The sequence below is a fragment of the Ranitomeya variabilis genome, chromosome 7, assembly GCF_051348905.1.
Source record: "Ranitomeya variabilis isolate aRanVar5 chromosome 7, aRanVar5.hap1, whole genome shotgun sequence".
Classification (NCBI taxonomy): Eukaryota; Metazoa; Chordata; class Amphibia; order Anura; family Dendrobatidae; genus Ranitomeya; species Ranitomeya variabilis.
In genome coordinates, this window is record NC_135238.1 from 164,715,486 (window position 1) to 164,743,484 (window position 27,999).

Sequence of the window (27,999 nt, forward strand, 5' to 3'; positions counted from 1 at the left end):
AGAAACCTATTAAAACGGAATTCCATACATGAAATATAAACCAATTATGGTGAATAATAGAATAAGTCTATAGGGGTTGTGTTATCATGCGACCCCCCATGTATTCTCCAATGGGGGGGGCGTCCATTCTCAGGATCAGTAAGCGCTGACGTATCCGATCAATATCCCACCAATTACTAAAATGAAAAAACCTCGGATCTCCGCACCCAGAGAACAAGGAGCACCGACCTTTCCTTTATAATCTTGGTCCATGCCAGAGATTCTACCACAAACTCTCGGAGATTGTCATTTGTGACTATGATTCCTCCCGTCTTTTCAGCCAAGTGCAGCAGGAACCTGCAGGACAAGAAGAAATAGAGTTTACCCCGGAGCCGAACATCGCACGTCATACCCGAGACCCTAACGTGCGGATATCTAATGCACGGCTGCAGGAGGATGATTAGTTAGTACGGGGCAACGAGACGACGCCATGGGGGGAGAGGTACGTGCTGACGCCATGAGGGTGGGGGGAGAGATACGTGCCCATGCCACGAGGGTGGGGGGAGAGATAAGTGCCGACGCCACGGGGGTGGGAGGAGAGATACGTGCTGACGCCACGGGGGTGGGAGGAGAGATACGTGCCGACGCCACGAGGGTGGGGGGAGAGATACGTGCCGACGCCAAGAGGGTGGGGGGAGAGATACGTGCCGACGCCAAGAGGGTGGGGGGAGAGATACGTGCCGACGCCACGGGGGTGGGGGGAGAGATACGTGCCAACGCCACGAGTGTGGGGGAAACATACGTGCCAATGCCATGGGGGTGGGGGGAGAGATACGTGCGAAGACCTACACACCTGTCATCGTGAGAGCAGATTCGGGAGCCCAGCACGGTCCTTGAGGGGGTGAACGATAGGATTCCCAGCTCTTCCAGCTGCTGGAGGAAGTGCTGCTCTGTAGAAATGTAGAAAGGGAAACACAATGGTCATGTGTTAGTACGGCTGCAATTAAAGGGGCCATCCACGATATATATACTGACAACCTATTGAAGGTAATGGGCTGGGCTGCAGTTCCTGAGAATAGCCACTACACAGTGTATGGCGCTGTTGTGTTCACCATCTACATCCAGGAACTGCAATCGGGTGATTGGTCGAAATGTCAGACCACGGACCCCCCACTACCTTTGTACTGAAGACCACTGGAAGGAAGTAGGGGTGGAGGGGTGCAGAGGGTCTCGCACAGCTTATTCTGCTTTCCTTCCACACATGCACGCTCACTGGAGTGTGTACCGGGTGTACACATCTGGGGCTGTAATGAAGAAAGAGCTCACAGACCTTACACACACATCAGTGACATGTGACGGCGCCCGTTACCTGTAATGTTGGGGTCTCGCTTCGTCCTCCACTGAGGAACAAACACTGTTATATTCCGGTGTCCTTTATTCCAGAAATATTCTACGGCGATCGCGATTCCCCGACAGGAAAAGAACTTATGTAACCCGTGACTGCAAGAAGTAGACCCCATAATCAGAAAGTGTGAGACAATCGCCCCGCTACCACACCCCAAAAGCGCCCCGCTGCCACATCCGGCTGCACCCCAAAAGCGCCCCCGCTGCCACATCCGGCTGCACCCCAAGAGCGCCCCACTCCCACATCCGTCAGCACCCTAAGAGCTCCCAGCTTCCACATCAGGCTGCACCCCAAGAGCTCCCCCCCACCCGGCTGCACCCTAAGAGCGCCCCACTTCCACATCCGGCTGCACCCCAACAGCACCCCGCTTCCACATCCAGCTGCACCCTAAGAGCGCCCTGCTGCCAAATCTGTCACCGCCCTGAGTGTACCCCGCTGCCACATCCCGTGACATCCTGAGAGTGCCCTGCTGCAACATCCTGTGGTGTCCTGAATGCGCCCCACTGCGACATCCGGTGGGACCCCGAGAAAGCATCGCATACATCTGGCAGTGTCCTGAGTGCGGTGTCCTGCGACATCCAGCAGCGCCCCGAGAGAGACCCGCTGCAACATCAGGCGACATCTTACATCTGATACACAATACGGGTATTTCGTGCTAAAAGCTTACCAAGTTGCTTTTGTTATTTTTAAGTTTTGGCGCAGATACTTAAAAAAAATTGGTGTAATAAGTTGCATAAAACACTGATAAATTTTCTGCCCAAATTTAAGACAAAGATATGTCACAATAAAAACAAAATCCTGGGTGCAAATGTAATGATAGATGCCCCCCCAACCACCCAGTTCAAGTTATCACTACAGCCCCGCACAGGAATATAACGAGCGCTGCTCCAGCCCCGCACAGGAATATAACGAGCGCTGCTCCAGCCCCGCACAGGAATATAACGAGCGCTGCTCCAGCCCCGCACAGGAATATAACGAGCGCTGCTCCAGCCCCGCACAGGAATATAACGAGCGCTGCTCCAGCCCCGCACAGGAATATAACGAGCGTTGCTCCAGCCCCGCACAGGAATATAATGAGCGCTGCTCCAGCCCCGCACAGGAATATAACGAGCGCTGCTCCAGCCCCGCACAGGAATATAACGAGCGCTGCTCCAGTCCCGCACAGGAATATAACGAGCGCTGCTCCAGCCCCGCACAGGAATATATCGAGCGCTGCTCCAGCCCCGCACAGGAATATATCGAGCGCTGCTCCAGCCCCGCACAGGAATATAACGAGCGCTGCTCCAGCCCCGCACAGGAATATATCGAGCGCTGCTCCAGCCCCGCACAGGAATATAACGAGCGCTGCTCCAGCCCCGCACAGGAATATAACGAGCGCTGCTCCAGCCCCGCACAGGAATATAACGAGCGCTGCTCCAGCCTCGCACAGGAATATAACGAGCGCTGCTCCAGCCTCGCACAGGAATGTAACGAGCGCTGCTCCAGCCTCGCACAGGAATATAACGAGCGCTGCTCCAGCCCCGCACAGGAATATAACGAGCGCTGCTCCAGCCTCGCACAGGAATGTAACGAGCGCTGCTCCAGCCCCGCACAGTAATATATCAAGTGCTGCTCCTGCATTAATTGCAAAATTAGTCCCAAACGCATTTTTATGTATATTGAAAAAGGTACATAAGTTACCCAGCAAACATTTGCTTACACATGCTAAATTGCATGTTGTGAATATAGAACAAACGACTCAAAAGATCATATATAAATAAGGAGAAAACGGAGTCTGATCTAGTATAACAAAGTATGAAACAAGCTTTATTATCAATAGTACATCACATATAAAAGATAAAAACCAAAGAGCACAAAGCAGAAAATAGCACATATACCAGTGTATATAACTAGAGGTAATTCCACAGATAAATCCAAGCTAGGTGCTAGCACAGCATAAATACAGCAAAAGGATGTTTTATAGCATATATACATATGTGTGGTGTATCACTTCTATGCTGCCAAAACGGATATATAGAGCTAATACTGGATAACTGACTGTCAGCCAAAAAAGAAGAGTATATTTCCTAGTAATGATTAGCTTAGCAGCAGCAGTAGCTGCCCCAATAGTGTTACACAATACCCATGTATAGAGAATCAGTCACCATCGCATGATACCGCATAATATAACATCCCTTGGTAGCATAAAATAGTGACATAATAGAACACACTATGCCAAAGAAGTAAAAAGTAAGTTACCCATCATCATGCAGATAGCTGTGCCGGCACTAGCTCCCCAACGCACGTTTCGGTGTTTTAGTTCCTTCCTCAGGGGGCGTGGCTAAGCTAACAACTAATTCCGCCCTATATACCAAACATCAGAGGTCATGTGATCGCAGCAGAGCCAGTCACAATAACTCTGCCGCGCACGTGCAGAGCCGACCCACACATTCCCCGTCTGCACAGATGGATCTCCCCACCTACACACAGTGACGTGGGGCGGCCGGCGCCTGGCCGTCACCACGCAACCGCAGCAAGCAGAGAGGAACACAGCTGAGCAGACGGAAAAAGCGCAGGGCAGCAGAGCGCACGCGCAGACAGAGGTGACTCAAAAATATAAATATATAGTGGCTCCTATAAAGTTACGCTAGACAAATACACATATGCAGCACAAATATTATTAAGAGACAGATTAGAAATATATCCATCATATAGACATAGGAGACCGATCGCACATAATAAAAGTATGACCATAGTAAATAGTCTGTGAATATTATAGCACCATTTACATATTAAAAGATAGTCCAAAATTAATTCCAGGATCAATTTCCAAAACATATCACACTAACATCGCGTGAAATGCATAAGCATGCCATGGGTCCAAAAGGTGAAGATGATCATGAGATAAAATCTTCATTTTTTCAGTGAAATTTGCTCCCTGCATATAAATACATTGTAAACAATGTTATTGACTGTAGTTGGTTCACTTATATCATAGATATCTCGAAATTCACAGATATTCATATCTGCTCCAGATAAGAGATGCTGCATAGGACAAAGGCACTATAAAGGCAGAAAAGAAACTCAATTAATAAAAACACTTAAAAACCAAATTAAAAACATCAAGTGGCAGGAAAATCAGCAAAGAGAGACACAGAAAGGCAAAATATAAATCCCAGTACAGAACCAGCTCAGAGAAAGGAAGCGAATCCCTGGGATTCATTTAATCCGTGGGGGGACATTGTGCCCAAAGTAGTGATCCATTTACATTCCTTTTGGGCTAACATGCGTTTAATGTCCCCACCACGTATCCCACTCTGAATATGCTGGATACCTCTGACAATAAACGATTTTGGGTTGCTATGGTGGAATTGTTTATAGTGTTTAGGTATTGTCTTCAGCAAAGTCAGGTCGGTAACGTTGGCTGATGCAAGAATGTCTCGTACATGCTCTCGGGTACGAATTCGTAATTGGCGTGATGTTAATCCGATATAGATTTTATTACAACCACATGTGGCATAATAAATTACCTGTGTGGTGGCACAGGTAATATGTTGGTTAATTGAAAAATTACGTGTACCATCAGCTGTAGCAAAGGTGGTTGTTCTCAGGATATTTTTACAGGACAGGCAGCCGCCACAGGGAATACAACCCCGCGGAGGCCCACCTGTATTGAAAAAGTTTTTCTTGGTTGGAACATAATGGCTTTGCACCAGAATATCTCTCAAATTCTGGCTTCTCCTTGCTGTCATTAAGGGATTCTTGGGCAAGAAACCCGAGATGACAGGATCAGATTGTAGGACACTCCAATGTCTATTAAGACATTCTCGCATTTGAGACCATTGGGCATTAAAGGTAGAAATAAATCTTATTGGCTGTTGATCACTTTTAGCCTTTTTCTGACAATGTAGCAATGCAGCCCGACTACTCTTCTTTGCCCTAACAAAACCTTGCTTGATACATCTATTGCTGTATCCACGCATTCTAAAGCGGTCACAAGATCATTGGCCTGTTTGCGGAAGGTCTCCTCAGAGGAGCATATCCGTCTGATCCTTAGAAATTGGCCAACTGGGATGGCCCTAATGGTGGCATTTGGGTGGCTAGAGCTAGCATGCAGCAATGCATTGACCGAGGTGGGCTTCCGATATACGTCTGTCTGCAACTGCAGATGTCCATCTGCCAAGATTTTAATATCTAGGAAGTCCACCTCGGTCCTACTATACTTATATGTTAGTTTGATATTAAATGGGTTGGTATTGAGATCATCCATAAAACAATGCAATTGCTGCTCACTACCCTGCCAAATAATAAATACCCTAAGAACGCCCTGCTGCCAAATCCGCCACCGCCCTGAGTGTACCCCGCTGCCACATCCCGTGACATCCTGAGAGTGCCCTGCTGCAACATCCTGTGGTGTCCTGAATGCGCCCCACTGCGACATCCGGTGGGACCCCGAGAAAGCATCGCATACATCTGGCAGTGTCCTGAGTGCGGTGTCCTGCGACATCCAGCAGCGCCCCGAGAGAGACCCGCTGCAACATCAGGCGACATCTTACATCTGATACACAATACGGGTATTTCGTGCTAAAAGCTTACCAAGTTGCTTTTGTTATTTTTAAGTTTTGGCGCAGATACTTAAAAAAAATTGGTGTAATAAGTCGCATAAAACACTGATAAATTTTCTGCCCAAATTTAAGACAAAGATATGTCACAATAAAAACAAAATCCTGGGTGCAAATGTAATGATAGATGCCCCCCCAACCACCCAGTTCAAGTTATCACTACAGCCCCGCACAGGAATATAACGAGCGCTGCTCCAGCCCCGCACAGGAATATAACGAGCGCTGCTCCAGCCCCGCACAGGAATATAACGAGCGCTGCTCCAGCCCCGCACAGGAATATAACGAGCGCTGCTCCAGCCCCGCAAAGGAATATAACGAGCGCTGCTCCAGCCCCGCACAGGAATATATCGAGCGCTGCTCCAGCCCCGCACAGGAATATAACGAGCGCTGCTCCAGCCCCGCACAGGAATATATCGAGCGCTGCTCCAGCCCCGCACAGGAATATAACGAGCGCTGCTCCAGCCCCGCACAGGAATATAACGAGCGCTGCTCCAGCCCCGCACAGGAATATAACGAGCGCTGCTCCAGCCTCGCACAGGAATATAACGAGCGCTGCTCCAGCCTCGCACAGGAATGTAACGAGCGCTGCTCCAGCCCCGCACAGGAATATAACAAGTGCTGCTCCTGCATTGCACAGTAATATAACGAGCGCTGCTCCTGCATTGCACAGTAATATAATGAGTACTGCTCCTGCATTGCACAATAATATAACGAACGCTGCTCCTGCACAGTAATATAATGAGCGCTGCTCCTGACATGCACTGTAATTCACCCACCAGTCTGGTAACAAGCACTGACCTGATAGCGACGTTGCTCCCATCGATGATTATGTGTTTCAGGTCCACTCTCCCCGGCTCATTTTTTAGCTCCAGCCTATAGGGGGTCTTGATGGAGTTGAGGTATATCTGCACCCCGGTCACCGGCGGGTTGTACTTCTCTGGTCTCACAGATGCCGAGGGCTTCACGTCACTCTGCACAGGTTTCGGTGGATGGGTAGAATTGAAGCATTTTATGGGAATCTGTTTTGTTACCTGTGGCCATGGGAGTACGTTGGAAGGTCCTGGTGTGTCTGGGATTACGATGATATTATTCCTTGGAGGGCTGGAGGCACCTCTTGCAACAAAAGTAAAATTCTTTGGTAAACTACCTTCCGTTCCGGATACTTGAGTCTGAAGTCTTTGAGTAGCTGTTGGGTTGTTCTTCATGACGTTCCCCAAGTCCTCATTGCCGGCTGTGCGTGTCCTGACCGGATCCTCCATCACCTCCTGCCTCAGCTTAGATGCATTACCGTCTTTAGCATTTTGCCGTCTCTCAATATTTGCCGTCGGCACCTTGTTGCTTTCTTTTTTTATCTCATCAAGAAGTTTTAAGAGCTCCTCGGACTGCCCCAGCTCACGGATAACCTTCTCAACCACCTCCTTGGAATATCCCATGTTCTTGAAAAAGTTTACAAGGATCTTGTACTCGGATTCGGAGCTTATGGGATCGTCTTCGTCCATGTCGATCAACGAGTCTTCGCTAGAGTCAGCCATCAGATCTATGATGGGCAAGTTGGTAGTGGCGGCGCTGGCACTTGAGACGGGACCGTCTTTCTGGATGCAGTCTAAGGAGAACGGCTTCTTCGGACATCGATCTTCATTCTCGGAGCATCGCCTCTTTGTGGACAATCTGTCCTGTTGGGTGAGCGACATGAGTGTGGGATGAGCTGCTGTCTCGGGTACACTGGAAAACACAGAATCCAGCTGGCTGGTCAACTCCGTTACGGGGGCCCGAGGTTTTTTTCTAGATGTTTCTGTGCACGGACTACTACGTGTCTTAGCATTGGTAATAACTGCGGCAATCTCCTGATCGGCGTCACAAGATTGATCCTCCAACGTGAGGTTCAGCAGCTCCTCCTTTAAGGCGCTGTGCAGTGACAATAAGTCCATGGTGTACTTATCTGCATTGGCCTCCACAAAACATTTAAACCTCTTTTTCACTTCCAGTTCTCGGCTTTGGGGTAAACTTTCATTATTTTTAAAAAGTCTTACAAACTGCTGGATGTGACTCTGGGCCATAACCACGGGCTCTGTTCCTCCTTTAATACCGAGGAGTCCGATCTCCAACATGGTGATGTGGGCGCAAGTGTCCATAATCAGATGGTTCAGGAACAAACTCTGGGCCCCAGCAAATATACAATGCATCTCCTTGGGGTAGCTTTCCTTCCTCTCCATCTCAGGTTCACAAAGGCCTTCAATATATTCCTGCAAAAATAAAGAGAAAAGAAGAGTAAGATCCTCAGGTAAAGGCAGTGGTGCGGTGAGGGGGAGGTATAAAATCTCACCTCTCTATACCCCACAAGGTCAAAACGATCCGAGACGAAAGGAGCAGCTTCAACTAGCAATGAATGGCGGCCAGCACCTATGCAGAGCACAACAGTAGAAATGGCTGTCACCGGCTGCTGCGCTCTACATAGATGCAATTATAATATTGGCGAGAAATAAGTTATAAAAATCAGTTTGAAGAATAAAAAAGGATGAATGAATAAGGCGAGCATCGGCGGGACTCTCCGTCATTTCTCAGTATATCATGGAGCACGGTGTGGAGTTTCCCTGCGCTGTGACCCGACTCCGCACACTTCCCTCTGTCCGACCGCAGAAATCCACAACAACTTCCTGTATAGCAGAAACTTCCTCATAGCCCTCACTGGGATTTCCACACGTTATCAGGCACATTTCATATCTTGGCTCACACGACGTCCCGGTTAATGACTAATTCATCATTTGTTTATAGCCTTTACAGGAATCAGCACCAGGGAAGGACAAAGGGAAGACGGCATCTTATTACCCAACCCTCAGGGTATTTTATAAATCAATGGGACCACACAGAGTCCGGCACTGATTTACAGTATTATCACTAATGTGTGTAGTGCGTTATACTCTGAGCATGACCCGAAGGCCACATTATCCCATCACTACAGAAACAGCAGACCAAAACCAAATCAGTAGGGTCCCAGCTCATGTACGTGATTGTCACCATACATCCCGAGAAGTGGTAAGCCACAGCTGTTCCCTCTCCACGCACACGCAGGCTCATCATACACATCTTCAGTAAGGCCAGTGTCACAATTGCGAGTGTGATGCGAGAAACTCGCGCCAAGTCTCTCGCATCAATACCCGGAACTGCCACCGGCACTCGGGACCGAAGCGTGCGGTTGCATGTATTTCTATACAGCCGCACACGCCGGTCCTGAGTGCGTCGACAATGCCGTGTATTGATGTGCGAGTTTCTCGCATCACACTCACAAGTGTGACCCCGGCCTAAGGAATGCGGCATAAACCACTGCTATATGCATCTTCCCACCTCCCCAGAACCTTCTCAGCCTGCCACCTCCTCCCCAGACCCCTCTCAGTCTGCCACCTCCTCCCCAGACCCCTCTCAGTCTGCCACCTCCTCCCCAGACCCCTCTCAGTCTGCCACCTCCTCCCCAGACCCCTCAGTCTGCCACCTCCTCCCCAGACCCCTCTCAGTCTGCCACCTCCTCCCCAGACCCCTCTCAGTCTGCCACCTCCTCCCCAGACCCCTCTCAGTCTGCCACCTCATCCCCAGACCCCTCTCAGTCTGCCACCTCCTCCCCAGACCCCTCTCAGTCTGCCACCTCCTCCCCAGACCCCTCTCAGTTCGCCACCTCCTCCCCAGACCCCTCTCAGTTCGCCTTTTCCTCCCCAGACCCCTCTCAGTTCGCCTTCTCCTCCCCAGACCCCTCTCAGTTCGCCTTTTCCTCCCCAGACCCCTCTCAGTCTGCCACCTCCTCCCCAGACCCCTCTCAGTCTGCCACCTCCTCCCCAGACCCCCCTCAGTCTGCCACCTCCTCCCCAGACCCCTCTCAGTCTGCCACCTCCTCCCCAGACCCCTCTCAGTCTGCCACCTCCTCCCCAGACCCCTCTCAGTCTGCCACCTCCTCCCCAGTCACCTCTAAGGGTACCGTTACACAAAACGATTTACCAACGATCACGACCAGCGATACGACCTGGCCGTGATCATTGGTAAGTCGTTGTGTGGTCGCTGGGGAGCTGTCACACAGACAGCTCTCCAGCGACCAACAGTGCCGAGGTCCCCGGGTAACCAGGGTAAACATCGGGTTACTAAGCGCAGGGCCGCGCTTAGTAACCCGATGTTTACCCTGGTTACCATCGTAAATGTAAAAAAAAACAAACAGTACATACTCACATTCCGGTGTCCGTCAGGTCCCTCGCCGTCTGCTTCCCGCACTGACTGACTGCCGGCCGTGAAGTGAAAGCAGAGCACAGCGGTGACGTCACCGTTGTGCTCTGCTTTCACTTTACGGCCGGCAGTCAGTCAGTGTGGGAAGCAGACGGCGAGGGACCTGACGGACACCGGAATGTGAGTATGTACTGTTTTTTTTTTTTTACATTTACGATGGTAACCAGGGTAAACATCGGGTTACTAAGCACGGCCCTGCGCTTAGTAACCCGATGTTTACCCTGGTTACAAGCGAACGCATCGTTGGATCGGTGTCACACACACCGATCCAGCGATGACAGCGGGAGATCCAGCGACGAAAGAAAGTTCCAAACGATCTGCTACGACGTACGATTCTCAGCGGGGTCCCTGATCGCAGCTGCGTGTCAGACACAGCGATATCGTATGGATATCGCTGGAACGTCATGGATCGTGCCGTCGTAGCGACAAAAGTGCCACTGTGAGACGGTACCCTAAGTCCCAAGACCCCTAATCTGTCCGACACCGCCATCCAACCCCCCCCCCCAGACTCCTCTCTGCCTAAACCCCCCCCCCCATGTCCAAATAGTAACAGTCCGCTGAATGAAACTCAAAGACCCCAGAAGTAGATGTTGGCTACGCTCATATGTCTTTGTTTTCCATCTTTACAGGTACTTAAGGGGAGGTGTGTTCTCAGCCCTGGATGACAGCGCCGCGTGTCACCGTACACAGGAATCCGAGCCTCTGCACCTGACATACAGGTTTGGTGAGACTCCAGCTTCCTCCGTGGGGAATTACGTCTTTAGGACATTCTGACACATGACGCAGAGAAGCTGCGGCTCTGCGACGACTGCTCATCATTTTATGGGGAATTTACAGTAATTTGCTGACACCTGAATGGGTTTTCTGCCAACAAAATAAGGCAGTTCTTGAAGTCGTCGTCTCCTCAAGACATCCCCCCATTAGTGACCCCTCTCCGAGCCAGCACTGCTGAGTAATGTGCCGTGAACCCGGCCCACACACATAGGACAGAAAGGGAGAAAGTCCCACATCAGTACCAGCATCACCCGCAACAACCAGTGGAGCTGTGCTCGGTCTACAATGAAGGGGACTGAACACGGACCCTACACCAAATTACTGGCAGGGAGACTGATTAGGAGTCGGACCCCAAGGACGCTACGAGCGTGCACAGACACCGTCAGACTTTCCCTGCTCCTTTCCCTGTCTGCACCGCACCTTGGCTTTGTGCACCGCTTGTCTTTGGGACATACTAAAAAGAATGAAGAAAAGGAATAAATAAAAAGAATGAACATAATAACTTAGAGCTTCACAGAGATGGAGAGGTGTTATAGATTGCTTATGCATCTTGGATATGAACTGAACATGAAATATATGTAGAATATTAGGAAATCAACATAGATACATAAAAACAGGTGTATACTATATTCCCTGAGCCTGATAGGTGGGGAATGAACATAAAATATATGTAGAGAATAGAGGAATGATCACATATCCCATATAAACAGGTGTATATTATATTCCCTGAGCCTGATAGGTGGGGAATGAACATGAAATATATGTAGATAATAGAGGAATTATCACATATCCCATATAAACAGGTGTATATTATATTCCCTGTGCCTGAGAGGTGGGGAATGAAGATGAAATATATGTAGATAATAGGGGAATGAACACATATCCCATATAAACAGGTATATATTATATTCCCTGAGCCTGATAGGTGGGGAATGAAGATGAAATATATGTAGATAATAGAGGAATGATCACATATCCCATATAAACAGGTGTATATTATATTCCCTGTGCCTGATAGGTGGGGAATGAACATGAAATATATGTAGAGAATAGGAGAATGAACACATATCCCATATAAAGAGGTGTATATTATATTCCCTGAGCCTGATAGGTGGGGAATGAAGATGAAATATATGTAGAGAATACAGGAATGAACACATATCCCATATAAACAGGTGTATATTATATTCCCTGAGCCTGATAGGTGGGGAATGAACATGAAATATATGTAGATAATAGGAGAATGAACACATATCCCATATAAACAGGTGTATATTATATTCCCTGAGCCTGATAGGTGGGGAATGAACATGAAATATATGTAGATAATAGGGGAATGAACACATATCCCATATAAACAGGTGGATATTATATTCCCTGTGCCTGATAGGTGGGGAATGAACATGAAATATATGTAGAGAATAGAGGAATGAACACATATCCCATATAAACAGGTGTATATTATATTCCCTGTGCCTGATAGGTGGGGAATGAACATGAAATATATGTAGATAATAGGAGAATGAACACATATCCCATATAAACAGGTGTATATTATATTCCCTGAGCCTGATAGGTGGGGAATGAACATGAAATATATGTAGATAATAGGAGAATGAACACATATCCCATATAAACAGGTGTATATTGTATTCCCTGAGCCTGATAGGTGGGGAATGAACATGGAATATATGTAGATAATAGAGGAATGATCACATATCCCATATAAACAGGTGTATATTATATTCCCTGTGCCTGAGAGGTGGGGAATGAAGATGAAATATATGTAGATAATAGAGGAATGAACACATATCCCATATAAACAGGTGTATATTATATTCCCTGAGCCTGATAGCTGGGGAATGAACAAGAAATGTATGTAGATAATAGGGGAATGAACACATATCCCATATAAACAGGTGTATATTATATTCCCTGAGCCTGATAGGTGGGGAATGAACATGAAATATATGTAGAGAATAGAGGAATGAACACATATCCCATATAAACAGGTATATATTATATTCCCTGAGCCTGATAGGTGGGGAATGAAGATGAAATATATGTAGATAATAGAGGAATGATCACATATCCCATATAAACAGGTGTATATTATATTCCCTGTGCCTGATAGGTGGGGAATGAACATGAAATATATGTAGAGAATAGGAGAATGAACACATATCCCATATAAACAGGTGTATATTATATTCCCTGAGCCTGATAGGTGGGGAATGAAGATGAAATATATGTAGAGAATAGAGGAATGAACACATATCCCATATAAACAGGTGTATATTATATTCCCTGAGCCTGATAGGTGGGGAATGAACATGAAATATATGTAGAGAATAGAGGAATGAACACATATCCCATATAAACAGGTGTATATTATATTCCCTGTGCCTGATAGGTGGGGAATGAACATGGAATATATGTAGATAATAGAGGAATGAACACATATCCCATATAAACAGGAGTATATTATATTCCCTGAGCCTGATAGGTGGGGAATGAACATGGAATATATGTAGATAATAGAGGAATGAACACATATCCCATATAAACAGGTGTATATTATATTCCCTGTGCCTGATAGGTGGGGAATGAACATGGAATATATGTAGATAATAGAGGAATGAACACATATCCCATATAAACAGGTGTATATTATATTCCCTGTGCCTGATAGGTGGGGAATGAACATGGAATATATGTAGATAATAGAGGAATGAACACATATCCCATATAAACAGGTGTATATTATATTCCCTGTGCCTGATAGGTGGGGAATGAACATGAAATATATGTAGAGAATAGGAGAATGAACACATATCCCATATAAACAGGTGTATATTATATTCCCTGAGCCTGATAGGTGGGGAATGAACATGAAATATATGTAGATAATAGGAGAATGAACACATATCCCATATAAACAGGTGTATATTATATTCCCTGAGCCTGATAGGTGGGGAATGAACATGAAATATATGTAGATAATAGGGGAATGAACACATATCCCATATAAACAGGTGGATATTATATTCCCTGTGCCTGATAGGTGGGGAATGAACATGAAATATATGTAGAGAATAGAGGAATGAACACATATCCCATATAAACAGGTGTATATTATATTCCCTGTGCCTGATAGGTGGGGAATGAACATGGAATATATGTAGATAATAGAGGAATGAACACATATCCCATATAAACAGGTGTATATTATATTCCCTGTGCCTGATAGGTGGGGAATGAACATGAAATATATGTAGATAATAGGAGAATGAACACATATCCCATATAAACAGGTGTATATTATATTCCCTGAGCCTGATAGGTGGGGAATGAACATGAAATATATGTAGATAATAGGAGAATGAACACATATCCCATATAAACAGGTGTATATTATATTCCCTGTGCCTGATAGGTGGGGAATGAACATGAAATATATGTAGATAATAGGAGAATGAACACATATCCCATATAAACAGGTGTATATTATATTCCCTGTGCCTGATAGGTGGGGAATGAACATGAAATATATGTAGATAATAGGAGAATGAACACATATCCCATATAAACAGGTGTATATTATATTCCCTGAGCCTGATAGGTGGGGAATGAACATGAAATATATGTAGATAATAGGAGAATGAACACATATCCCATATAAACAGGTGTATATTATATTCCCTGAGCCTGATAGGTGGGGAATGAACATGAAATATATGTAGATAATAGGAGAATGAACACATATCCCATATAAACAGGTGTATATTATATTCCCTGAGCCTGATAGGTGGGGAATGAACATGGAATATATGTAGATAATAGAGGAATGATCACATATCCCATATAAACAGGTGTATATTATATTCCCTGTGCCTGAGAGGTGGGGAATGAAGATGAAATATATGTAGATAATAGAGGAATGATCACATATCCCATATAAACAGGTGTATATTATATTCCCTGTGCCTGAGAGGTGGGGAATGAAGATGAAATATATGTAGATAATAGAGGAATGATCACATATCCCATATAAACAGGTGTATATTATATTCCCTGTGCCTGAGAGGTGGGGAATGAAGATGAAATATATGTAGATAATAGAGGAATGATCACATATCCCATATAAACAGGTGTATATTATATTCCCTGTGCCTGATAGGTGGGGAATGAAGATGAAATATATGTAGATAATAGAGGAATGATCACATATCCCATATAAACAGGTGTATATTATATTCCCTGTGCCTGATAGGTGGGGAATGAACATGAAATATATGTAGAGAATAGGAGAATGAACACATATCCCATATAAACAGGTGTATATTATATTCCCTGAGCCTGATAGGTGGGGAATCAAGATGAAATATATGTAGATAATAGAGGAATGATCACATATCCCATATAAACAGGTGTATATTATATTCCCTGAGCCTGATAGGTACGGAATGAACATGGAATATATGTAGATAGAGGAATGAACACATATCCCATATAAACAGGTGTATATTATATTCCCTGAGCCTAATAGGTGGGGAATGAACATGAAATATATGTAGATAATAGGAGAATGAACACATATCCCATATAAACAGGTGTATATTATATTCCCTGAGCCTGATAGGTGGGGAATGAACATGGAATATATGTAGATAATAGAGGAATGATCACATATCCCATATAAACAGGTGTATATTATATTCCCTGTGCCTGAGAGGTGGGGAATGAAGATGAAATATATGTAGAGAATAGAGGAATGAACACATATCCCATATAAACAGGTGTATATTATATTCCCTGAGCCTGATAGGTGGGGAATGAACATGAAATATATGTAGAGAATAGAGGAATGAACACATATCCCATATAAACAGGTGTATATTCTATTCCCTGAGCCTGATAGGTGGGGAATGAACATGAAATATATGTAGATAATAGGAGAATGAACACATATCCCATATAAACAGGTGTATATTCTATTCCCTGAGCCTGATAGGTGGGGAATGAACATGGAATATATGTAGATAATAGGGAATGAACACATATCCCATATAAACAGGTGTATACTATATTCCCTGTGCCTGATAGGTGGGGAATGAACATGAAATATATGTAGATAATAGAGGAATGAACACATATCCCATATAAACAGGTGTATATTATATTCCCTGAGCCTGATAGGTGGGGAATGAACATGAAATATATGTAGAGAATAGAGGAATGAACATATATCCCATATAAACAGGTGTATATTATATTCCCTGAGCCTGATAGGTGGGGAATGAACATGAAATATATGTAGAGAATAGAGGAATGAACATATATCCCATATAAACAGGTGTATATTATATTCCCTGAGCCTGATAGGTGGGGAATGAACATGAAATATATGTAGAGAATAGAGGAATGAACACATATCCCATATAAACAGGTGTATATTCTATTCCCTGAGCCTGATAGGTGGGGAATGAACATGAAATATATGTAGAGAATAGAGGAATGAACATATATCCCATATAAACAGGTGTATATTATATTCCCTGAGCCTGATAGGTGGGGAATGAACATGAAATATATGTAGAGAATAGAGGAATGAACATATATCCCATATAAACAGGTGTATATTATATTCCCTGAGCCTGATAGGTGGGGAATGAACATGAAATATATGTAGAGAATAGAGGAATGAACACATATCCCATATAAACAGGTGTATATTCTATTCCCTGAGCCTGATAGGTGGGGAATGAACATGAAATATATGTAGAGAATAGAGGAATGAACATATATCCCATATAAACAGGTGTATATTATATTCCCTGTGCCTGATAGGTGGGGAATGAACATGGAATATATGTAGATAATAGAGGAATGAACACATATCCCATATAAACAGGAGTATATTATATTCCCTGAGCCTGATAGGTGGGGAATGAACATGGAATATATGTAGATAATAGAGGAATGAACACATATCCCATATAAACAGGTGTATATTATATTCCCTGTGCCTGATAGGTGGGGAATGAACATGGAATATATGTAGATAATAGAGGAATGAACACATATCCCATATAAACAGGTGTATATTATATTCCCTGTGCCTGATAGGTGGGGAATGAACATGGAATATATGTAGATAATAGAGGAATGAACACATATCCCATATAAACAGGTGTATATTATATTCCCTGTGCCTGATAGGTGGGGAATGAACATGAAATATATGTAGAGAATAGGAGAATGAACACATATCCCATATAAACAGGTGTATATTATATTCCCTGAGCCTGATAGGTGGGGAATGAACATGAAATATATGTAGATAATAGGAGAATGAACACATATCCCATATAAACAGGTGTATATTATATTCCCTGAGCCTGATAGGTGGGGAATGAACATGAAATATATGTAGATAATAGGGGAATGAACACATATCCCATATAAACAGGTGGATATTATATTCCCTGTGCCTGATAGGTGGGGAATGAACATGAAATATATGTAGAGAATAGAGGAATGAACACATATCCCATATAAACAGGTGTATATTATATTCCCTGTGCCTGATAGGTGGGGAATGAACATGGAATATATGTAGATAATAGAGGAATGAACACATATCCCATATAAACAGGTGTATATTATATTCCCTGTGCCTGATAGGTGGGGAATGAACATGAAATATATGTAGATAATAGGAGAATGAACACATATCCCATATAAACAGGTGTATATTATATTCCCTGAGCCTGATAGGTGGGGAATGAACATGAAATATATGTAGATAATAGGAGAATGAACACATATCCCATATAAACAGGTGTATATTATATTCCCTGTGCCTGATAGGTGGGGAATGAACATGAAATATATGTAGATAATAGGAGAATGAACACATATCCCATATAAACAGGTGTATATTATATTCCCTGTGCCTGATAGGTGGGGAATGAACATGAAATATATGTAGATAATAGGAGAATGAACACATATCCCATATAAACAGGTGTATATTATATTCCCTGAGCCTGATAGGTGGGGAATGAACATGAAATATATGTAGATAATAGGAGAATGAACACATATCCCATATAAACAGGTGTATATTATATTCCCTGAGCCTGATAGGTGGGGAATGAACATGAAATATATGTAGATAATAGGAGAATGAACACATATCCCATATAAACAGGTGTATATTATATTCCCTGAGCCTGATAGGTGGGGAATGAACATGGAATATATGTAGATAATAGAGGAATGATCACATATCCCATATAAACAGGTGTATATTATATTCCCTGTGCCTGAGAGGTGGGGAATGAAGATGAAATATATGTAGATAATAGAGGAATGATCACATATCCCATATAAACAGGTGTATATTATATTCCCTGTGCCTGAGAGGTGGGGAATGAAGATGAAATATATGTAGATAATAGAGGAATGATCACATATCCCATATAAACAGGTGTATATTATATTCCCTGTGCCTGAGAGGTGGGGAATGAAGATGAAATATATGTAGATAATAGAGGAATGATCACATATCCCATATAAACAGGTGTATATTATATTCCCTGTGCCTGATAGGTGGGGAATGAAGATGAAATATATGTAGATAATAGAGGAATGATCACATATCCCATATAAACAGGTGTATATTATATTCCCTGTGCCTGATAGGTGGGGAATGAACATGAAATATATGTAGAGAATAGGAGAATGAACACATATCCCATATAAACAGGTGTATATTATATTCCCTGAGCCTGATAGGTGGGGAATCAAGATGAAATATATGTAGATAATAGAGGAATGATCACATATCCCATATAAACAGGTGTATATTATATTCCCTGAGCCTGATAGGTACGGAATGAACATGGAATATATGTAGATAGAGGAATGAACACATATCCCATATAAACAGGTGTATATTATATTCCCTGAGCCTAATAGGTGGGGAATGAACATGAAATATATGTAGATAATAGGAGAATGAACACATATCCCATATAAACAGGTGTATATTATATTCCCTGAGCCTGATAGGTGGGGAATGAACATGGAATATATGTAGATAATAGAGGAATGATCACATATCCCATATAAACAGGTGTATATTATATTCCCTGTGCCTGAGAGGTGGGGAATGAAGATGAAATATATGTAGAGAATAGAGGAATGAACACATATCCCATATAAACAGGTGTATATTATATTCCCTGAGCCTGATAGGTGGGGAATGAACATGAAATATATGTAGAGAATAGAGGAATGAACACATATCCCATATAAACAGGTGTATATTCTATTCCCTGAGCCTGATAGGTGGGGAATGAACATGAAATATATGTAGATAATAGGAGAATGAACACATATCCCATATAAACAGGTGTATATTCTATTCCCTGAGCCTGATAGGTGGGGAATGAACATGGAATATATGTAGATAATAGGGAATGAACACATATCCCATATAAACAGGTGTATACTATATTCCCTGTGCCTGATAGGTGGGGAATGAACATGAAATATATGTAGATAATAGAGGAATGAACACATATCCCATATAAACAGGTGTATATTATATTCCCTGAGCCTGATAGGTGGGGAATGAACATGAAATATATGTAGAGAATAGAGGAATGAACATATATCCCATATAAACAGGTGTATATTATATTCCCTGAGCCTGATAGGTGGGGAATGAACATGAAATATATGTAGAGAATAGAGGAATGAACATATATCCCATATAAACAGGTGTATATTATATTCCCTGAGCCTGATAGGTGGGGAATGAACATGAAATATATGTAGAGAATAGAGGAATGAACACATATCCCATATAAACAGGTGTATATTCTATTCCCTGAGCCTGATAGGTGGGGAATGAACATGAAATATATGTAGAGAATAGAGGAATGAACATATATCCCATATAAACAGGTGTATATTATATTCCCTGAGCCTGATAGGTGGGGAATGAACATGAAATATATGTAGAGAATAGAGGAATGAACATATATCCCATATAAACAGGTGTATATTATATTCCCTGAGCCTGATAGGTGGGGAATGAACATGAAATATATGTAGAGAATAGAGGAATGAACACATATCCCATATAAACAGGTGTATATTCTATTCCCTGAGCCTGATAGGTGGGGAATGAACATGAAATATATGTAGAGAATAGAGGAATGAACATATATCCCATATAAACAGGTGTATATTATATTCCCTGAGCCTGATAGGTGGGGAATGAACATGAAATATATGTAGAGAATAGAGGAATGAACACATATCCCATATAAACAGGTGTATATTCTATTCCCTGAGCCTGATAGGTGGGGAATGAACATGAAATATATGTAGATAATAGGAGAATGAACACATATCCCATATAAACAGGTGTATATTCTATTCCCTGAGCCTGATAGGTGGGGAATGAACATGGAATATATGTAGATAATAGGGAATGAACACATATCTCATATAAACAGGTGTATATTCTATTCCCTGAGCCTGATAGGTGGGCTATGAACATGGAATATATGTAGATAATAGGAGAATGAACACATATCCCATATAAACAGGTGTATATTATATTCCCTGTGCCTGATAGGTGGGGAATGAACATGGAATATATGTAGATAATAGGAGAATGAACACATATCCCATATAAACAGGTGTATATTCTATTCCCTGAGCCTGATAGGTGGGGAATGAACATGAAATATATGTAGATAATAGAGGAATGAACACATATCCCATATAAACAGGAGTATATTATATTCCCTGAGCCTGATAGGTGGGGAATGAACAAGAAATGTATGTAGATAATAGAGGAATGAACACATATCCCATATAAACAGGTGTATATTATTGTTATGACCCCAATGGCGAGGGTCTCAGAGATATCAGCAAGTCTGCGAATTACAAAAATCCAGCTCATAGGGCAGTGGTAACTGGATTGACCATATATCTACTCCTAACGCCAACCCTAGAAGTAGCCGGGGAACATGCCTACGTTGGTCGCTAGATGTCTCGCGCCAGCCGGAGAGCTAACTACCCCTAGAAGAGGAAAACAAAGACCTCTCTTGCCTCCAGAGAAAGGACCCCAAAAGTAGGATACAAGCCCCCCACAAATAATAACGGTGAGGTAAGAGGAAATGACAAACACAGAGATGAGCTAGGTTTAGCAAAGAGAGGCCCACTTACTAATAGCAGAATATAGTAAGAAAACTTATATGGTCAACAAAAACCCTATCAAAAATCCACGCTGGAGATTCAAGAACCCCCGAACCGTCTAACGGCCCGGGGGGAGAACACCAGCCGCCCTAGAGCTTCCAGCAAGGTCAGGATACAGATAATATACAAGCTGGACAAAAAATGCAAACAAAAACGAATTGCAAAAAGCAAAAAAGCAGACTTAGCTTAATCAAGCAGGAACCAGGATCAGTAGGCAAGAGCACTACAGATTAGCTCTGATATCAACGTTGCCAGGCATTGAACTGAAGGTCCAGGGAGCTTATATAGCAACACCCCTGACCTAACGACCCAGGTGAGCATAAAAGGAATGACTGACAAACCCAGAGTCAAATCACTAGTAGCCACTAGAGGGAGCCAAAAAGTAAATTCACAACATATTATATTCCCTGAGCCTGATAGGTGGGGAATGAAGATGAAATATATGTAGAGAATAGGAGAATGAACACATATCCCATATAAACAGGCGTATATTATATTCCCTGTGCCTGATAGGTGGGGAATGAAGATGAAATATATGTAGAGAATAGGAGAAGGAACACATATCCCATATAAACAGGCGTATATTATATTCCCTGAGCCTGATAGGTGGGGAATGAACATGAAATATATGTAGAGATTAGGAGAATGAACACATATCCCATATAAACAGGTGTATATTATATTCCCTGTGCCTGATAGGTGGGGAATGAAGATGAAATATATGTAGAGAATAGGAGAATGACCACATATCCCATATAAACAGGTGTATACTATATTCCCTGAGCCTGATAAGTGGGGAATGAAGATGAAATATATGTAGATAATAGGAGAAGGAACACATATCCCATATAAACAGATGTATACTATATTCCCTGTGCCTGATAGGTGGGGAATGAAGTTGAAATATATGTAGAGAATAGAGGAATGAACACATACCCCATATAAACAGGTGTATATTATATTCCCTGAGCCTGATAGGTGGGGAATGAACATTAAATATATGTAGAGAATAGGAGAATGAACACATATCCCATATAAACAGGTGTATATTATATTCCCTGAGCCTGATAGGTGGGGAATGAACATGAAATATATGTAGAGAATAGGAGAATGACCACATATCCCATATAAACAGGTGTATACTATATTCCCTGAGCCTGATAGGTGGGGAATGAAGATGAAATATATGTAGATAATAGGGGAATGAACACATCCCATATAAACAGGTGTATATTACACCATGTTCCAAATTATTATGTAAATGGTATTTTTCTCGGATTTTCCTAAATGGTCGGTGCAAATGACAGTCAGTCTAATAAAAGTCATCACCCGTTAGATTATACATCAAATTTTATTGAAAAACCTCCCAATGATAACAGTATAATCTCCAAAATTAATAAAAACTCAAAATGCACGGTTCCAAATTATTAGGCACAGTAAAATTTATAAACATTTGATATGTTTGAACCACCCTCCTGACATGCGACGTACTAGTACTGCTCTGCGGGAACTGCGCTCCCACAAACCACAGTACTAGTATGGCGGCACGATCGCGCAGTCTCGGGGTGAACACCGCGGCAATCGCGTGTGGGCGTCAGCTGTATGTGACAGCTGACATCCAGCAGCAATGCCCACGATTGGTGCTAACGCAGATTGTGGGCATTTAACCCCTCTGATGCCGCTGTCATTAGTGACAGCAGCACAGAACAATCGAACAGAGAGGGGGTTCCCTGCGCTCTTCCATAACAACGTGATGCAATCCATGGAGACCTTGGATGCAAAATGGCCGCGGGGCTCCTTCCTGGTTCTTCACTGAGGTGGCTTGCCGGCGCCTGCTGAGAGCAGACGCCGGAAAGCCTCTTGCAGTGCCTGTCAGATCGCTGATCTGACACAGTGCTATGCAAAGTGTCAGATCAGTGATATGACTTTATATATTAATGTCCCAACCTGGGACAATGTTATAAAGTTATAAAAAAAAATTGAATGTATACCAAAAAAATCCCCAAATAAAGAATAAATAAATAAATAAATGTTTTCCAAAAAATCCATTTATTTATGTAAAAAAAACAATTAAGTTCACATATTTAGTATCGACGCATCCGTAATGACCCGCTCTATAAAACTATCCCACTAGTTAACACCCTCAGTGAGCACCGTAAAAAGAATAATAAAAAACAAGGCAGAAAACAATGCTTTATCATCATACTGGCGAAAAAAAAAGTGTAAAAAACGTGATCAAAAAGACGGATATAAATAAACATGGTACCGCTGAAAATGTCATCTTGTCCCACAAAAAAAGGCACCATACAATATAATCAGCAGAAAAATAAAAAAGTTCAGCTCTCAGGATAAAGCAATGCATCAAGTTAGGTTTAGGGCTAAAGTTGCAGTTGCAGTTAGGGTTTGTATTATGTTTACGGTTGGGGTTAGGGTTCGGGATGTGTCAGGGTTAGGGGTGTGGTTAGGATTATGTTAGGTTTTGGGTTAGGGCTGGGATTAGAGTTAGGGGTGTGTTCGGGTTAGGGGTATAGTTAGGGTTATGGTTGGGATTAGGGTTAGGGGTGTGTTGGAGTTAGGGTTGGAGTTAGAATTGGGGAGTTTCCACTGTTTAGGCACATCAGGGGATCTCCAAATGCAGCACGGCATCTAATCTCAATTCCAGCCAATTCTGCATTGAAAAAGTAATACGGCGCACCTTCCCTTCCAAACTCTGCCATGCGCCCAAACAGTGTATCACCCCACATATTGGGTATCAGCGTACTCAGGACAAATTGGACAACAACTTTTGCTGTCCAATTTCTCCTGTTCATGTTTCTCATGTCATTTTCTGGAAAAAAAAAAAAATTATTTTCACGGCTCTGTGTTGTAAACTTTAGTGAAACACTTGGGGGTTCAAAGTGCTCACCACACATCTAGATAAGTTCCTTGGGGGGTGTAGTCTCCAAAGTAATTTCACTTGTGGTTTTTTTTACTGTTTAGGCACATCAGGGGCTCTGCAAACAGAGCATGACGCCCGCAGACCATTCTATCAAAGTCTGCATTCCAAAACATCACTACTTCCCTTCCAAGCCCCGATGTGTGCCCAAACAGTATTTTTCTCCCACATATGGGGTATCAGCGTACTCAGGATACATTGGACAACAACTTTTAGGGTTCAATGTCACCTATTACCCTTGGAAAAATACAAAATTGGGGGCTAAATATCATTTTTGTGGAAACTTTTTTTTTTATTATTTTCACGGCGTTATAAACTTGGGGGTTAAAATTTCTCACAACACATCTAGATAAATTTCTTGTAGGTTATAGTTTCCAATATGGGGTCACTTGTGGGGGGTTTCTACTGGTACATCAGGGTTCTGCAAACGCAACGTGACTCCCTCAGACCATTCAATCAAAGTCTGCATTCCAAAACGGCACTCCTTCCCTTCCAAGCTCTGCCATGCACCCAAACGGTGGTTCCCCCCCACATATGGGGTATCGGCATACTCAGGACAAATTGCACAACAACTTTTGGGGTCCAATGTTGCCTGTTACCCTTAGAAAAATACAAAACTGGGGGCTAAAAAATCATTTTTGTGAAAAAAAAAAAAAGGATTTTTTTATTTTCACAGCTATATGTTATAAACTTTAGTGAAACACTTGGGGGTTCAAAGTTCTCACAACACATCTAGGTAAGTTCCTTGCGTAGTTTAGTTTCCAATATGGGGTCACTTGTGGGGGTTTCTACTGTTTAGGTACATTAGGTGCTCTGCAAAGGCAACGTGATGCCCGCAGACCATTCCATTAAAGGCTGCATTCAAAAACGGCGCTCCTTCCCTTCCGAGCTCTGCCGTGTGCCCAAACAGTGGTTCCCAGCCACATATGGGGTATCAGTGTATTCAGTACAAATTGCACAACAACTTTTGGGGTCCAATTTCACCTTTTACCCTTTGGAAAGTAAAAAAATTTGGGGAAAAAAAAAATTTTGTGAAAAAAATATGATTTTTTATCTTTACGGCTCTACATTATAAACTTCTGTGAAGCACTTGGGAGTTCAAAGTGCTCAACACACATCTAGATAAGTTCCTTAGGGGGTCTACTTAGCAAAATGGTGTCACTTGTGGGGGTTTCCACTGTTTAGGCACATCAGGGGCTCTCAAAAGACGACATGGTGTCCCATCTCAATTCCAGCAAATTTTGCATTGAAAAGTCAAATGGCGCTCCTTCCCTTCCAAGCTCTGCCATGCGCCCAAACAGTGGTTTACAAAACTTTTAAACATGTAACTTTTAAATATTTGCAGTCATATTCTTCTTATTCACTTTGGCTGTCTCCAAGGCAATATTTGGCGTTGGTTGCTTACTGGACTAGGAACAGCTTGAGTTAATGTTACGCCTGCTGTCAAGTAAGCATCATGTGTTTGATCCTCATGTACAGTCATGTCCTGCAATAAGAGTTTGCGTATCCTGGGTACGCGTAATGATTGGTTGCCACTGCTGTTTCAGTGGTGGTTATTGTTGTAAGGATTCGGAGAAGAACCCGAGAGTGGACCCTCTGGGTCGTGACTCTAGAGCCCCCGAGGATGAGCGGACCAGATGGAATCACCCCCTATACAGGGAGCGTTAGGAGCAGGCCAAAGGGGGAAGGAGACACACAACAGCTGGAGCAAAAGGGACGGCTACTAAAACAAAAGAAGAGGAAAGTAGACAGACTGGAGGGAACTGGAACAAGAATGGAAGAATATATGTATCTGGAGATTTAGGAGCGGGACATGTAAAACACAGAAGCTGTAAAAGAAACAAAGAGAAAGGACTAGAGAACTGGGCTACAAACAGGAGGGGCTGAGAAATGGAAAACTAGCGTAGGACTGTGAAAGGGCAGGTATGGTAGGGTCACGGGTAAGACAAGGCTGAAAAAGAGGGCAGAGACAGCAGAGACACAGAGTGGGCAAGACTGGAACACGGAGAAGGCATGGCGGACACACTGGGCTGACAAGGCAGGAACGCAGGGCAGGCACGGAGGAGACACAGGGCTGACAAGGCAAGAATGCAGGACAGGCACGGCGGAGACACAGGGCAGACAAGGCAGGAATGAAGGGCTGGCACGGCGAAGACACAGGGCAGACAAGGAGCAGAGAAAGGTACTGAAACCAGGGAGCCTAGGACATACAGTCATCAGAAAGCAGTCATCAAAGCAAAAGGTGGCTACTTTGAAGAACCTAGAATATAAGACATAATTTCAGTTGTTTCACACTTTTTTGTTAAGTATATAATTCCACATGTGTTAATTCATAGTTTTGATGCCTTCAGTGTGAATGTACAATTTTCATAGTCATGAAAATACAGAAAAATCTTTAAATGAGAAGGTGTGTCCAAACTTTTGGCCTGTACTGTAGGTACGCTGACGAGAAGTACAGAGAAACCTACAAAGCAAAGGCGTCTTACCTGGGAAGACCCTGGGAAGAAATACCCGATGGGCACCACCATGTTGGGGCAGAGCCATTGGGTTGCGACCTTCCAGGAGGATGTGCGGTGCAGGAAACGCGACTGTGCATGCGCGAAAGAACTAAACGCCATAACCCAGAGAAGGGAGAAGCAGAGCGGCATGGGACAGAGTTGGGAGCGAGCCGAGGGATAGAAGAAGGCAGGTAAGTATGTGCGGTCGTAACAGTACCCCCTCCTTACTCCCCCTCATTTTAAGGCTGGAGAGAAATCTCTTCATGATAAGAGGAGCATTGATGCTCTCTCGGGGCTCCCAGGATCTCTCCTTAGGAAAATCCCTCCCAATCAATCAAAAAATAGGTCCTCCCCCTAACAACTTTTTTGGCAAGGATATATTTAACATTAAAAATACCATCAGAAGTACTGAGTTGTGGAGAGTGAGGGATAGACAGTTGGAAACGAATGAACACTGCGGGTTTGAGAAGATACACATGGAAGGCATTGGGAATATGTAAGGAAGCAGGTAGCTTCAATTTGTAGGAAACATCATTGATGCGACTTAAGATAGAAAAGGGACCAATGTAGAAAGGTCCCAGTTTGTGAGAGGGAATCTTAAGCTTAATATAGCGAGAAGATAGCCAAACTCTATTGCCGGGAATATATGGGGGAGCATCCAAATGCTTTTTTATTCTATAGTTAGCACTTTCGAGAGCCTCTTTGGTCTCACTCCAAATTTTAGAGAACTCCTGGGACAAGAAATCCTCCGCCGGTACCCCCGAGGTGAGAGAAACAGGAAGAGGAATGCCCGGATGTTGACCAAAGACCACAAAGAGAAGAAGATTCTCTGGGAAGATTGTTATAAGTAAACTCAGCCCAAGGGAGAAGAGAAACCCATTCATCCTGATGAGCATTGGAAAAATGTCCCAGGTATGTAGTTAGAACTTGATTAACTCACTCCACTTGGCCGTTGGATTGTGGATGATACGTGGAAGAGAAATCCAGGTTAATCTTCATTAGTCCGCAAAGAGCTCTCCAAAAACGAGAGGTAAATTGAACTCCGCAGTCAGACACAATATGCTGCGAGAAACCATGAAGATGGAAGACTTGATGTCAAAAGGTTTTTCCCAACTTGGGGCGGAAGGCAGACCAGGCAAAGCAACAAAGTGAGCCATTTTGGAAAACGAATCTACAATAACCAGGATGACAGAGCAATTCGAGGAACGGGGCAAATTGGTGACGAAGTCCATGGCGATATGGCTCCAAGGGATGGAAGGC

The 27,999-nt window shown here is 43.4% G+C and overlaps 1 protein-coding gene across 1 annotated transcript; it reads right to left on the reverse strand.

The window, feature by feature from the left end:
* Window positions 1-151: 151 nt before the first annotated feature.
* Window positions 152-27,623, reverse strand: LOC143786264 (NEDD4-binding protein 1-like). The gene is made up of 6 exons (XM_077275540.1): window positions 27,452-27,623; window positions 8,309-8,385; window positions 6,784-8,228; window positions 1,349-1,479; window positions 833-929; window positions 152-336 (listed from the first exon to the last, which is right to left on the reverse strand). The coding sequence occupies exons 1-6, from the start codon at window positions 27,621-27,623 to the stop codon at window positions 177-179; spliced, it is 2,082 nt and encodes a 693-aa protein (XP_077131655.1). The 3' UTR covers window positions 152-176.
* Window positions 27,624-27,999: the final 376 nt, after the last annotated feature.

What these genes read in the sequence shown, in the direction of transcription:
- LOC143786264 (XM_077275540.1), bottom strand. Translation starts at nt 27,623, where the DNA reads ATGAATGGGTTTCTCTTCTCCCTTGGGCTGAGTTTACTTATAACAATC. An exon ending in ACCTTGTGGGGTATAGAGAG is followed by an intron (nt 8,229 to 8,308) that starts GTGAGATTTTAT and finishes TTATTTTTGCAG; the next exon opens with GAATATATTGAAGGCCTTTG. An exon ending in GCGAGACCCCAACATTACAG is followed by an intron (nt 930 to 1,348) that starts GTAACGGGCGCC and finishes ACATTTCTACAG; the next exon opens with AGCAGCACTTCCTCCAGCAG.